This window comes from Hyla sarda, chromosome 1 (assembly GCF_029499605.1).
Source record: "Hyla sarda isolate aHylSar1 chromosome 1, aHylSar1.hap1, whole genome shotgun sequence".
NCBI lineage: Eukaryota > Metazoa > Chordata > Amphibia > Anura > Hylidae > Hyla > Hyla sarda.
Window position 1 is genome coordinate 280754874 of NC_079189.1, and position 15157 is coordinate 280770030.

General features: G+C 40.2%; 1 protein-coding gene across 9 annotated transcripts in view; it reads right to left on the reverse strand.

Moving 5' to 3' along the window:
* Positions 1-8671: 8671 nt before the first annotated feature.
* TPM4 (tropomyosin 4) overlaps positions 8672-15157 on the reverse strand; it is a 103202-nt gene continuing 96716 nt past the window's right edge. For 7 of the 9 annotated variants that reach the window (XM_056573421.1, XM_056573486.1, XM_056573440.1 and 4 more), the window contains 5 exons: positions 14961-15031; positions 13735-13810; positions 12300-12362; positions 12095-12164; positions 8672-9198 (listed from right to left, as the gene is read on the reverse strand). In XM_056573421.1, coding sequence (XP_056429396.1) covers positions 9116-9198; positions 12095-12164; positions 12300-12362; positions 13735-13810; positions 14961-15031 — 363 coding nt within the window. In that variant the 3' untranslated portion in view covers positions 8672-9115. Of the gene's footprint in view, positions 9199-9747; positions 10044-12094; positions 12165-12299; positions 12363-13734; positions 13811-14960; positions 15032-15157 lie in introns of those variants that run through there. The other 2 variants (XM_056573416.1, XM_056573448.1) reach the window with 2 other exon arrangements.

Consider the following 15157-nt stretch of genomic DNA (forward strand, 5'->3'; position numbering starts at 1 on the left):
GTGGTGTAAAGAAGGCTCTAATACTACTGTGTGAGACTGGCGTGCAAAAATTCGCATATGCGAAAAATCGCATATGCTAATTTGCGCATATGCGAATTTTCGCCTATGTTAATTTTCACATATGTTAATTTCCGCATACGCGAATTTTCGCATATGCGAAAATAAAACGAGAATATAACGAATATTCGCGAATATATGACGAATATTCGTCCATATATTCGCGAATATTCGCGAATTCGAATATGGCCTATGCCGCTCAACACTAGTTCTGACTCGCCCTCCATTTGAACTAAGTATTCAGACTTTTTCTTCCTTCTATTTACGTGTTTTTTCTAATCATTTTTTAACACTTTATATTATAATTAATAAAGATGGTGTGCAGTCAGTGGTCTGCACATATATTCATCATATTTTATGTACATAATATGTTATCTTATGTGCTTGTTATTTTTGTTTGTTACCTCCACTAGCACAGGTGCACAGGGCTACTACCAGCTTGGGCCGTACTGCACCTGTGGGAGTGGGGAGGAGAATGTGCCCCATGATCCCACCTCTTGTGGATTGGGTCATGAGGGGATAGGTCCTCTATTTAAGGTTGTGATATGCCTGTGTTCAGTGTATGACTAAGGCCTGACATCAAGGCCGAAACGCGTCACCTTTGTCCGTGTCTTCCATGTACCTGAAGTTTTTATTTGAATAAAGAAGCATCGTTCCATACTCATCTGAGCTGGACACTTTGTTTGTTCTTCAGTCTTCATATTCAGGCGTTGCCCACGCCAGTCCGAAGGGCTAGAGGGCTTGGGGAAGTGAACTGGACATCACCACACTTTACTCAATACATAGTTTAGGTTTCACTCAGAACATCAAAAATACCATGTATCACCCGTTGCAGTTTTCATAGTTTTGATAGCCGGTTAGCTTTTTTGCAATGGGTACCTTTGAGCTTGATAGATAATAATTTTATCTTTAGTCTGAGTATCCAGCCTATATATTAATACACATAAATACTGGAGGATGATGTATTAATAATTATATTTATCTTTGGGCATGAGATAAAGATATGAGCTGAGATGCGGGCATAATAATCTATCATGACATGCGCAATGATGATTAGTTTCTTGTGCTGGCACTAAGTATGTAAAGGACCATAGAGCGCAAGCGCTGCCAAATTGGAACATGCGCAAATGGCACTATGTAATCTTCCGAGACTAAGTCTCTGGAATGGCCAATAACGCTTGCGCTAGAAGACGGTGCATGCACAAAGCGTTCTGTGATAACAGGCAGAGACTATGTGTGTTGCGCTATATTGGAGTGCATGCGCCGCACAACAAGATACACATGTGCAAGTATGGGTGATACATTTAGACGTCGATCACAGTACTATGACGCAAGTTAAGTGAAACCTGAATGGGATAGGTGAGTACCTAATGAACACCTGAAGTCAGTAACCTGACAAGGAACATGATTGGTGGGAAGTTAGAAGCTAGGTGATTAGCTGCAACAATAGGGGCGGACATAATGATGTAATAGGGGATGTCTATAAATACCCCTGTCGGCCATTACTGTTTGCCATTGTCGCATTAGCCTCTTGAGAACGCCATTGTTATGGCGAAACATGTCAAGGAAGGGCATGACTACTACATTTTAAATTTGTCCAGGTTCTCAGTGTGCTGCAGCGCTGTGAACCAGCATTAACATTACACAGATATTGCTCCAGTATACAGTTGTCTGATAATTTCTCTATCACAGTGCAGGCTTTTAATATATTTTTTGTTTGGGAGTGTATACATATTTTTTTTAAAAGCACACCAATAAAAGTTACATTTTACGGGAAATTCTATAAGGGGTATTTTTACCCCAGGCTACGTCCCTGGGGTTTGGAGTTTCATGTGCTGCCTTAGGACTCAAGGAAAACAAAATTACAGGTAAGACAAATGTTGTTTATTTTGCTGTTAAAGATCAACCACTTTACAACTGTGAAGTGTTGCTATGGATGAAAGATTTCATGTAGGATGGTGCATTAAGCAATGTAAAAAGTCATTGTGTTACATTTATGTTTAGAAATAATCAGAAATTCTCAGACCACACTATTTTAGTAAGCTCCTCCCCAAAGATTTAGATGCTATAGAACAATGATACTCTTTATCTATCTGATCTCAACATCTTTTAATTAAAAAAAAATGTCAAGATTATTTAAGGCTATATATCCTGAGCTTTTGGGTGATAACGGGTTGCTTAAAACATTACAGGCTTTAAAAGGGGTACTCCACTGGAAAACATTTTCTTTTAAATCAACTGGTGCCAGAAAGTTGAACAGATTTGTATATTACTTCTATTAAAAAATCCCAATCCTTTCAGTACATATCAGCTGCTGTATACTACAGAGGAAGTTCTTTTCTTTTTGAATTTCCTTTCTGTCTGACAACATGCTCTCTGCTGACACCTCTGTCCATTTTAGGAACTGTCCAGAGCAGGAGCAAATCCCCATAGCAAACCTCTCTTGCTCTAGACAGTTCCTGACACGGACAGAGGTGTCAGCAGAGAACATTGTGGTCAGACAAAAAGGAAATTCAAAAACAAAAAAACTTCCTCTATAGTATACATCATCTAAAAAGTACTGGAAGAATTGGGATTTTTTTAATAGTAGTAACTTACAAATCTGTTTAACTTTCTGGCACCAGTTCATCTAAAAGAAAATGTTTTCCAATGGAGTACCCCTTTAAGGTTATTCAGTTCTTATGTTTCAGGTGATTCAGTCACTTATTCGTTAAAGAATAGGGGTTATCCCGAAAGTGAATGTCCCGTTTCTAAGCATGCTTTTGTTAGATATTAGGTCATATATGATAAACCTGTGGATTGCAGAATTGATAATACCATTTGCTGAAGATATATCTCTGCTTAGCTCAAGCTCAGACTGCTTTTACTGTAGCTAAAAAAATCTCAGAACTCAGGTCCTACTCCTCCAGATGGAGGAAGACAATGGGGGAGATTTATTAAAACCTGTGCAAAGGAAAAGTTGCCCCTAGCAACCGAATTGTTTCTTTTATTTTGCACAGGCCTTGTTGAAAATGAAAGTGATCTGATTGGTTGCTATGGGCAACTCAGCAACGTTTTAATAAATCTCCCCAATGACAGAGGTACCTAGATAGGTCTTAAAAATGTGTAACAATTTGCTTTGGTCTCTTTTTCTGGTTAAAAAAAGAAAAAAAGGAAAGTCTCTCCCATAAGTAATTGAACAGATTTTCTAGCAGTCAGAAGAAAGAAGTCTCATCCACAGGGATCAGTTTTCCCAGAGATCAGTTAGTCAGAGCCAAAGAGTAAAGGTTCCTCTTCTACATCCCACAAGTTTGGCTTTGGACACGTTTTTCATAGATAAACCATTAGTGTCACCTAGTGTAAAACTGCTCTTTACATTTGTCTTCAGGAATTTTGGGGTTGTCACAAAAGGATAGTACAAAATATGTCTTGTGACCTGTAAAAACCAAGAGACAACTTTGGACGGAAAAGTAGTGTCATAACATGATCAGTCAGACACTTAAAGGGGTACTCTGGAGGAAGAGAAATGTTTGAAAATGAACTGGTGCCAGACCATTATAAAAATTAGTAAAATGACTTCTATTTAAACATTTTAAGCCTTCTAGTAGTTATGTGTTGCTGTATGCACCAGAGAATTGGGAATTAAGTAGACTCTCCTGTATTTATCATCCAGTCAAGAATATCTTGACATAACTTCTTCTAATGGATTTTTCTCTTTTAGTAGGAGCGAAATTCCACTTTAAGAAGCAGGTTGTTCAAATATGCTACAATGTTTATATTTCTGAAATGAAAGCTGTATTAATTCCACCATCACTTTCGCAAACATGCAAGATGCTAAAGGTACTCAGAATGGCAGTGTGGTAAACTGGAAATCATCAAGTCTAGTGTAGAAGAGAAAAATAATCTAAGAAACTTTTGAGAATACTTGTGTATTGGAATGTAATAATACACCTCTTGATCTGTCGTCACCATGACTGCATTTTGCTTTATAGTTGTCTGGAGAAACCCCCTCTTGAATTTATTTGTACAGTATGAATTTAGTTGAAATTATTGTGTAGTAGCTGCCTTTCAGTTTGAAGAGAATAGTAATTGGCCCTCCCCTTTTCTTCAACTCCTTAACGACGAAGGACGTATATTTACGTTCTCCACCGGCGCCCGTGATATGACCCAGTGTCTTATCGGGTCGGTCCCGGTGGCCATCAACGGCCGGGACCCGCGGCTAATACAGAACATCACCGATCGCGGTGATGCCCTGTATTAACCCTTCAAATGCGGCGATCAAAGCTGAACGCCGCGTCTGAAGCGAAAGTCAAACTATCCCGGCTGCTCAGTCGGGCTGTCCAGGACCGCTGCGGTGAAATCGCAGCATCCCAAACAGCTTACAGGACACCAGGAGGGACCTTAGTGCCTCTTCAGTGTCCGATCAGCGAATGACTGCTCCAGGCAGGAGCAGTCAAGCGTCGATAACACTGATCACAGGCATGTTAATACATACCAGTGATCTGTGCAAAAGATCAGTGTATGTAATGTTATAGGTCCCTATGGGGGCTATAACATTGCAAAAAAAAAAAATACATTTTCCCTTTTCCCATATAAAAAAAAAAAAAAAAGTGTAAATAAAAACAAACATATGTAGTATCGCCACGTGTGTAAATGTCCGAACTATAAAAATATATTGTTAATTAAACCGCACGGTCAATGGCGTACACGTAAAAAAATTCAAAAGTCCAAAAAAAAAAGCGTATTTTTGGTCACTTTTTATACCATTAAAAAAATGAATAAAAAGTGATCAAAATGTCAGATGAAAACAAAAATTGTACCGATAAAAACTTCAGATCACGGCACAAAAAATGAGCCCCATACCGCCCAGTACGCGAAAAAAAAAAAAAAAAAGTTATAGGGGTCAGAAGGACATTTTTAAACGTATACATTTTCCTGCATGTAGTTACGATTTTTTCCAGAAGTACGACAAAATCAAACCTATATAAGTAGGGTATCATTTTAACCGTTTGGACCTACAGTTTAATAAGGTGTTATTTTTACTGAAATATGCACTGGGTAGAAACGGAAGCCCCCAAAATTTACATTATAGCGTTTTTTTCTTCGATTTTGTCGTACAATGGTTTATTTTTTCCCGTTTCGCCATAGATTTTTGGGTAAAATGACTAATGTCACTGTAAAGTAGAATTTGTGACGCAAAAAATAAGTCATCATATGGCTTTTTAGGTGGAAAATTGAAAGGGTTATGATTTTTAAAAGGTGATGAGGAAAAAACGGGTTAAGGGGTTAAGGACTGGAGTGATTATTTTCATCTTCAGTAATTTTAGGACCTTTATCTCTGTAAGACTCCCATCTCCCAGAGGCATGAAAGGATGCTTTTTCTGGTAAAACGCTGATATTCAGTAAGTGATTTTGTCTTGCCTGTACTCTTTTTTTAAAGTCTGTCTAGTGCAGAGGCAAAAAACAAAATTACCTTTTAAATTGAAACTATGGAATTCCATTTTATAGTATTTTCCCAATTCAGTTTTTAGCCATAAAGCTTTCCTGGCTGAAGTTGTTAATGTGGCACCCTTGGCAGAGGTCCAAACAGAAGAAAGTGGAATCCAGCTTCCAAAATACTACAAGATGTCCCAACCCCACCCCCCCCCCTCCCTCCCCCTTAGTCCAATTGTAGCAGGTATAGATTCCCTTTTAGAAAGATTAGGGGATTGGTTGGACCGCATGCGTCAACCTTTGGTGTCCTGAACCCTAGGCTATATTCAGGACACCATTTGCTGCTTGAAGCATTTTGGTCAGCTAAGTTAGGATTCTACATGTATGTGGCTTGTTTGCGATGTGGTCTCTTGATATATGTGCATCCCCCTTAGTAAGGCAGTTTATGCAATAAGATACCAACCTACAAAATATGGTAACTATTGGTCTGATATTTAACCCCTTAAAGGGGTATTCCAGGCAAAAACTTTTTTTTTATATATATCAACTGGTTAAACAGATTTGTAAATTACTTCTATTAAAAAATCTTAATCCTTTCAGTACTTATGAGCTTCTGAAGTTAAGGTTGTTCTTTTCTGTCTAAGTGCTCTCTGATGACACCTGTATCGGGAAACGCCCAGTTTAGAAGAGGTTTGCTATGGGGATTTGCTTCTAAACTGGGCGTTTCCCGATACAGGTGTCATAAGAGGACTTAGAAAAGAACAACCTTAACTTCAGAAGCTCATAAGTACTGAAAGGCTTAAGAGTTTTTTAATAGAAGTAATTTACAAATCTGTTTAACTTTCTGGAGCCAGTTGATATATAAAAAAAGTTTTTGCCTAGAAAACCCCTTTAACCCCTTAAGGACTAAGGGTTTTTCAGTTTTTGCACTTTCGTTTTTTCCTCCTTACCTTTTAAAAATCATAACCCTTTCAATTTTGCACCTAAAAATCCATATTATGGCTTATTTTTTGCATCACCAATTCTACTTTGCAGTGACAGTCATCTTACCCAAAAATTCACGGCGAAACGGAAAAATCATTGTGCGACAAAAATCGAAGAAGAAAAACGCCGTTTTGTAACTTTTGGGGGCTTCCGTTTCTACGCAGTGCATATTTCGGTAAAAATGACACATTATTCTGTAGGTCCATACGGTTAAAATGATACCCTACTTATGTAGGTTTGATTTTGTCGTACTTCTGAAAAAAATCATAACTACATGCAGGAAAATGTATATGTTTAAAAATGTCATCTTCTGACCCCTGTAACTTTATTTTTCCACGTACAGGGCGATATGAGGGCTCATTTTTTGTATTGATCGGACTTTTTGATCACTTTTTATTCATTTTTTAATAGTATAAAAAGTGACCAAAAATACGCTTTTTTGAATTTGGAATTTTTTTGTGCGTACGCCATTGACCGTGCGGTTTAATTAATGATATATTTTCATAGTTCGGACATTTACGCACGCGACGATACCACATATGTTTATTTTTTTAATTTACACTGTTATTTTTTTATGGGAAAAGGGGGGTGATTCAAGGGGTTAAATGACCTTTTATTAACACTTTTTTTTTTGCAGTGTTAGGCTAGGTTCAGACTACGGAATCTTCGGGCAGAAAATTTCCGCTTGGAGATTCCGAGTTCCGCCTGTGCCGACTGAATTAGTCGGAGCTAGGACCGCGCGGACGCTGCAGTCTCCTATAGACTGCTATGTGTTCCGCTCGGATTTCCGCCTGAAGAAAGAGCAACCCCTTTCTTCAGGGGGAAATTTTCTAGCGGATTTTCAAAGCGGATTTTCCGCTTCACAAATTCCGAAGTGTGAATTTGTGAACGGAAAACCATTCACTACACTAGACATTTTAGCAAGCGGAATTTCTGATGGAAATTTTACGTCTGAATTTGTCGGAAATTCGGTAGTCTGAACCTAGCCTTATAGGTTCCATAGGGACCTATAACACTGCACACACTGATCTCCTATGCTGATCACTGGCATGTATTAACACGTCTGTGATCAGTGTTATCGGCGCTTGACTGCTCCTGCCTGGATCTCAGGCACGGAGCAGTCATTAGTCGATCGGACACAGGAGGCAGGTAAGGGCCCTCCCGGTGTCCTGTAAGCTGTTCGGGATGCCGCGATTTCACCGCGGTGGTCCCGAACAGCCGACTGACTAGCCGGGATACTTTCACTTTAGAAGCGGCGGTCAGCTTTGACCGCCGCTTCTAAAGGGTTAATACCGCACATTGCCGCGATCGGCGATGTGTGGTATTAGCCGTGGGTCCCGGCAATTGATGAGCGCCGGGACCGACGCGATGTGATGCGGGGGTCGCAGCACGACCCTGCTTCATATCGCGGGAACCGGCGCAGGACGTAAATATACGTCCTGCGTCGTTAAGGGGTTAAGAACACAGCCCATTTTGGCCTTAAGGACCAGGCCAACTTTTCGTTTTAGTATTTTTTTTTATTTATTACATACTTTTAACTTATTATGTCCCCATAGGGGACTATCTATAGCAATCATTATATTGCTTATACTGTTCAGTACTATGCATAGGCATAGCACTGATCAGTATTATGGGCAATCTTCTGCTCTGGTCTGCTGGAAGGCAGATCAGAGCAGAAGACCACAGGAGAGCAGCAGAGTCAGGAAAGGGGACCTCCAGCCGCAATCTTAGCTGATCTGATCCCTGCAGGCAATCAGATCAGTCATTTCAATAGCTGTATTGATCACGGCATCTGAGGCGGTTAATGGCGCACATCAGTGTGATTGCTGATGTCCGCCATTTCCACCAGGACGTAGATTTATGTCCTGGTGGTGCGCCAAGTACATTGTTCTGAAGGGGTTATCCACAATAAGGTGATTTTAGTACATACCTTCCAGACATTAATGGACATGCTTAGGAAGGATCTGTGCTAGTCTTGGGGCTTTCAGGTGGTCCGGAGGGCTGGAAAAGGTGGATATAGTCCTAGGAGAGAGTCTCCAGCCCACCCGAGCACCTGAAAGCTGAATTTATGCAGGCTAAAGTCCGCAAATGCTGAGCCAAGACGTTTGTGACGAATCAAATTACTGGAAGTTAGCTCATCTCTACTGACGACGTAGCAAAGTTTATACCTGGTGTTTCAATACGGTTTTACATCTGATTGAATGTCAAAGCATACTGACAACTTTCATTTTATATTTAATTTGGACTTTTAAGCCACATTAACTTATCCAGTTAAGTATTTTTTTTCTTCATAAACAATAAAAATATTATAATTAACACTTTCTGGTTGCATTTTTTTGATGACATTTAACAGTTCCTAGGACATTGTTTGTATTGTTATACCAACACACTGGTCATGTAACAGAATAACATAAAGACAAACAGAACATGTGATTATTCTAGCTTTAAATGTACATGGGACCTTAGTATAAAAAGAATTCTTAAAAAATGCATTAACTTAACATCAGGTTTATAAGCTTATCATTGTGAACAGCTTCTTTAAAAAATAAAATATTTGGTCGCAGTCATTGCAGTTTTCCCCTGGAATGTTAAGAATTAAAAGTGAGAGATTGTAAGACATTAAAGGAAGGAGTCACGTGTGCACAACTGTCTTCACTTTGCATTATAAATTGTTGAGCTCTAGTAATGTTTGGTCCAAAACTTGGTGCATTCCCAGGTTTTCTTCTTTGGCATTTGCCAGTTTGTCTGAAAGAAACACATAAAAATGAAGTATCTACATATTTACAAAAGTGGAAAAGAACTTAACTTTAGTGAGATTAAAGGGGTATTCCGGGTAAAAACATTTTATGTCTGATCGTGGGGGGCCCGCCACTGGGACCCCCAGCGATCTCCTTGCAGCACCCGCATTCTATGCGGGAGCTGCATCTCCAGTTTCGGGAACCCCCGGGAATGGGGAGGGGATGTGACGTCACGCCACACCCCCTCCATTCATGTCTATGGGAGGTAGCGTGACTGACGGCCCCAGTCCCGGAAACACATAGGTTTCCGAAACTGGAGACGCAGCTCCCGCATAGAACGCGGGCTGCTGCAGGGAGATCGCGGGGGCAGGACCCCCGCGATCAGACATCTTATCCCCTATCCTTTGGATAGGGGATAAAATGTTTTTTGCCCAGAATACCCCTTTAAAGCATGAACAACATAATGAGTATCCATGCAAGTAAAAGGGGAGGAAATTTGTGGGCTCCTTTTGTATTTGTGGACACTGTACACAAAAATAAAAAAAACACAAATCAGGAGTATTTTGTACTTTTGTGAAATATAATAGTAGATCTCATGTTTGGAAAGTGATTGCCCTTTTATACATGCATACAAATTATAAAGAAACGGAAAAAGAAGAAATGAAAGGGTGCAGGAAGATTTTTATTGTAAGATAAGTGCAGAAATTCACAGAAAGATTAATAGCTGACAGAAAACTTGAGTCACATGACATTGAACCAATTAGGTTGTCTACAATGAGGTCATGTCATTAAGAGCATGGTCTAGCTCCTCGCTGATAGCCTTGTACTTCAGCTTCTGGGCATACAATTCATCTATCAGAGAAGAAGCAGGAATCATTCAGAAGGACAGGAGAAGGGTCGAGTACAGATGTAGAACAGTATGAAAGAACCATAGAAAAGAAAGAAATCTAGTTACTACACAGATTTATTGTACAATATAAATAATTCTCAGGGCAACAAATGTCCAAAAGTTATACAAAGTTAAACTGAATTCCCTCAATTGAGGGAAGAGGACTGAAGTTATTAGAGATGAGCGAAGTTACATTAGTCACGAACTTCTCGGCTTGGCAGTTGCTGACTTTAGCCTGCATTAATGAGTTCAGCTTTCAGGAGACTCTCCTAGGACTGTATCCACCTTTTCCAGCCCTCCGGAGCACCTGAAAGCTGAACTAATTTAGGCAGGCTAAAGTCAGAAACTGCCAAGCCGAGAAGTTTGTGACGAATCAAATTACTGTAACTTCGCTCACCTCTAGAAGTTATTCTAGTACTCACAATTGTTATCAAAACTAGCCCTAACAAAATATTACACACAATGCAAAATATATTTACTTAAAAAAATAAAAATAAAAGTACAATGTTAAAGGGGTACTCCGCCCCTAGACATCTTATCCCCTATCCAAAAGGATAGCGGATAAGAGGTCAGATCGCCGGGGTCCCGCTGCTGGGACCCCGGGGATCGCCACTGCGGCACCCCACTATGATTCCTGCGCAGAGCGAGTTCGCTCTGTGTGTAATGACGGGCGATACAGGGGCCGGAGCAACCCCTCGTGACGTCATGGCCCACCCCGTCAATACAAGTCTATGGAGGGGGCGTGGCGGTCGTCACGCCCCCTGCCATAGACTTGCATTAAGGGGACGGGCCGTGATGTCATGAGGGGCGGAGCCATGACGTCACACTGCTCCGGCCCCTGTATCGCCCGTCATTACGCACAGAGCGAACTCGCTCTGCGCAGTAATCATAGTGGGGTGCCACAGGACCGTGGCGATCCAACATCTTATCCACCATCCTTTGGATAGGGGATAAGATGCCAGGGGCGGAGTACCCCTTTAAAAGATTTGTTTTAGAACATGGCTGCTTTTCCTCTGGGACCAGTACTATTCTTAACCTGATGGGCTGAAATGCCACCAAAGCCCATGAAAAACCATGACATTGCAATACTAATAGGTACTCCATACAGTTCCCTTCATGTGATCATACAAATCTGTAGGATTAGCACTGCTAGGGTGAAAACTCTTCCCTATAAGATTAAATGGTTGCCATCAAAAGGTGCATAGGATTTTTGGCAAAATCTGGCAAAAAACAAACAAATAACAGTCATATAGGTCTGAGATCAAAATCCAGTTTTTAGCACTGGAAGGCTGTATAGTTTCCAAATATATGGAAGAAAAACTAGCAAGATACTCTGCAGTAGAGCCTTGTATTGGGAATAAAAAACCATGCAGGTGCGGTCAGGTCTTGCAAATCCCACACACTCCCGCACCGCAGACCCAGCCTCTTTGACAGGCTACAAACTGGGTCATTGCACCAACAAGAGTGGAGGCTGCTGCCGACACCAACAAGTAATGCCCCTGACAAGTCAGCTGCGGAACAGGAGTATGCACTAGTCAGTGCAGAAGGCGTTTGACCCACTGGGACTGTGCAGGAGCCCACTGGACAGGTGAGAAACAGCAAGGGGATCAGAGGGAGGGAATTAAAATGGCACAGAGGGGATCGGCAGGAGTTAAAAATGGCACAGGGGGAAGGGGGAACATGTTAGCTGGAGCGGACGGGATTGGACAAACACCTTGCAGGAGCTGGTGGTAATAGTCAGGAATCCAGTGGGAGCAGGTTAAAAAAAAAAATTTAAAAAAAGTTCCACGCAGAGCTTATTCTGGTGGTTTAATGTAGTAAGGCTGTCCAACACCTCAATTTTGTGCACCCCACTCTCTAACCTATCACCCTTAAGGGAGAACTAAGGGATTCTGTATATTAGTTCTGTACCCTATTACATGTTAGGTATATTTTATAAATATTTAAACACTTAAATAATAAAAATTGTAATCTAAAATATATAATAGGATCAAAAATGTAAAGTCTAGTTTACCTTCAAGGTCATCAATAGATTTTTCTAGTTTGGCAACTGTTCTTTCTGCAAATTCAGCCCGAGTTTCTGCCTGTTGAACATAAGTCAGAAGTAAAAATATAGACAGCAAACTATGTACTGGCCTAGTACTTTTGCATTTCTTAACACATATACATAACAGTACTATGCAGATTTCCATAGATTTCTCTTTTGTAATGAAGGTTACCTCTTTGAGTTTGTCTGTTAATATCTTGATTTCTTCTTCATATTTATCTTCTTTTTCAGAATACTTAAAAAGAAAAAAAAAAATGTAATTCAATATTATTATCCATTCATGAAGTTTCATTCATGTGTGTATTCAAGGATACAAGTCTAAATGTAACTTTTCCTAGTCTGTATTCAGTTAAAGTGAAAGCATACCAATTTAACATTGTAAAAAGGCACCTTGCTGTATTTAGAATTCCCTAAATAGTGGGAGAGGGAAATAAACTGAGCCAACAACTTTGTGCCATTTGAGGCAAAAACTGTCTTACACAATATCACCACTTGTATGCTTTATACACTTTAGAATCCTGCCTGACCTAAGGGGCATGGCTTACTAGCACATGGTTGTAGTTTAATTGAACGACAGCACTAAAAAAGTGCTAACATTTTGGTGCGCAATTTTAGCATAAAGTATGTCAACTTATACATGCAAACTTACATCTAGGAATGCTCGGACCCCCATAATGTGGTGGTCCACCATCTTGTCAGGTGTCAGGTCGGAGCATTCCTAGATGAACAGTTTCCTGGAAAGTGGATTGGTCGTCGTGGACCAGTTGAATGGCCCCCAAGGTCTCCCGATCTGACCCCCTTAGACTTTTATCTTTGGGGTCATCTGAAGGCAATTGTCTATGCTGTGAAGATTCGAGATGTGCAGCACCTGAAACTACGGATACTGGAGGCCTGTGCTAGCATTTCTCCTGCAGTGTATATAGCAGTGTATACGGATACTGGAAGCCTGTGCTCGCATTTCTCCTGCAGTGTATATAGTAGTATATAGCAGTGTATACGGATACTGGAAGCCTGTGCTTGCATTTCTCCTGCGGTGTATATAGTAGTATATAGCAGTGTATACGGATACTGGAAGCCTGTGCTAGTATTTCTCCTGCGGTGTTGCTATCAGTGTGTGAAGAGTGGGAGAAGAGGGTTGCATTGACAATCCAACACAATGGGCAGCACATTGAACACATTTTATAAGTGGTCAGAAACTTGTAAATAACTCATGAAAGAATAAAGTTACGTTAAAACCAAGCACATCATTGTTTTTCTTGTGAAATTCCCAATAAGTTTGATGTGTCCCATGACCCTCTTCCTATTAATAAAACAAAAGTTGGATTCAAAATGGCCGCCATGGTCACCACCCATCTTGAAAAGTTTCCCCCCCTCACATATACTAATGTGCCACAAAGGGGAAGTTAATATCGCCAACCATTCCCATTTTATTAAGGCGTATCCATATAAATGGCCCAACGTGTAGTGTTATTCCTGCAGTTGGGGTTTTGCATGCATGACTAATTATTTAAATGGAGGTATTCCAATTAACATCATTTATTGCACAACTGTAGAACCTGCGCTGTGCAGACTTTACATTACTCATGCTTTAGTTCTGGTGCCTTTACCTTTTCAGACTGGGCCTCCAGAGATTTTAAATTGTTTGTGACATTTTTTAGTTCTTCCTCCAGATCTCCACACTTACTGCAATAAAAAAAAAAAAAAAAAAAAAAAAAATTATTACTAGTGTTACTCAATACCTGATGCTGACCATGTACATCTAATTCTCATGCCTCTAACATCTATATTATAAAAATCTCTTTTCCTTAGCTCACAGTGTTAGAAATCCTCTCAGAGGAAGGGGGCCTGTCCCTCCCTTGTGGTGGTGGGAGGTGATTGGCGTGTCCGGTCATCTTTGGTTCATGACTCTTGGACAAGCATGATGCTGCTGCAGGACTGGTTAGTGACTCAGTAGGTATGGGGACCCCCTTGTGGTGGGATTTTCAGGGGTGGTGTTCTTTTAATATGGTTAAACAACCATATTACAAAACATCCTTAATTTTCATCAGTAACATAACAAGTTTTTGGATCTGACCGTACCCATTTAAGACATTTGGAGTACAGAGAATCTTATATTACAGTATACAAGAACATTCTAAAAAAAACAACAGCTTTGTTCTTTCACCTGTTTTGCAATTTCTAAATAAAGCCATACACTAGGAAGTCAGTTATGTGACCCAACACCTAGGGACAAATTCCATAATACACTAAGCACCTGTTAAGAACTTTTAACACAGGTTTCATTCATAATCGGAACTGCCCTGAAGGTATGGGTCATGGAAAGTGCTTACCCCATAAACCACTGGGGTAGAGAGAATTCTTTCACTGCAGGCAGGACTCAACCAAAGGTAACAAATAGAGATGAGCAAACTTACAGTAAATTCGATTCGTCACGAACTTCTCGGCTCGGCAGTTGATGACTTATCCTGCATAAATGAGTTCAGCTTTCAGGTGCTCCCTTGGGCTGGAAAAAGGTGGATACATTCCTAGGAGACTCTTTCCTAAGAATGTATCCATCTTTTCCAGCCCACCGGAGCACCTGAAAGCTGAACTCATTTATGCAGGATAAGTCATCAACTGCCAAGCAGAGAAGTTCGTGATGAATCGAATTTACTGTAAGTTCTCTCATCTCTAGTAACAAAGATTCAGAGCTCAATTTTATATAATCATTCTCTGAATTTAAAGACAACTAAAACAGCAACAACAGCAACTACAGCATGTAGAAATCTGAATAACTTTCTGGCACCAGTTGATTTGAAAACATGTAGAAGGAAGGCAAAATATTAATTCTTACAGTTCAGATACTTCTGCACGCTCCTCTGCTCTCTCCAGCTCTCCCTCAAGGATGACCAATTTTCGTGCAACCTAAAAAAACACAACACACATTAGCTTTAAATGGGCGCGGTCATTAAAATTATTTTTTTGGCATATGATAAAGCAGGTAAAAAAAAAATAAGATTTGTAATTTACTCCCTGTTAAACAAAAAAGCA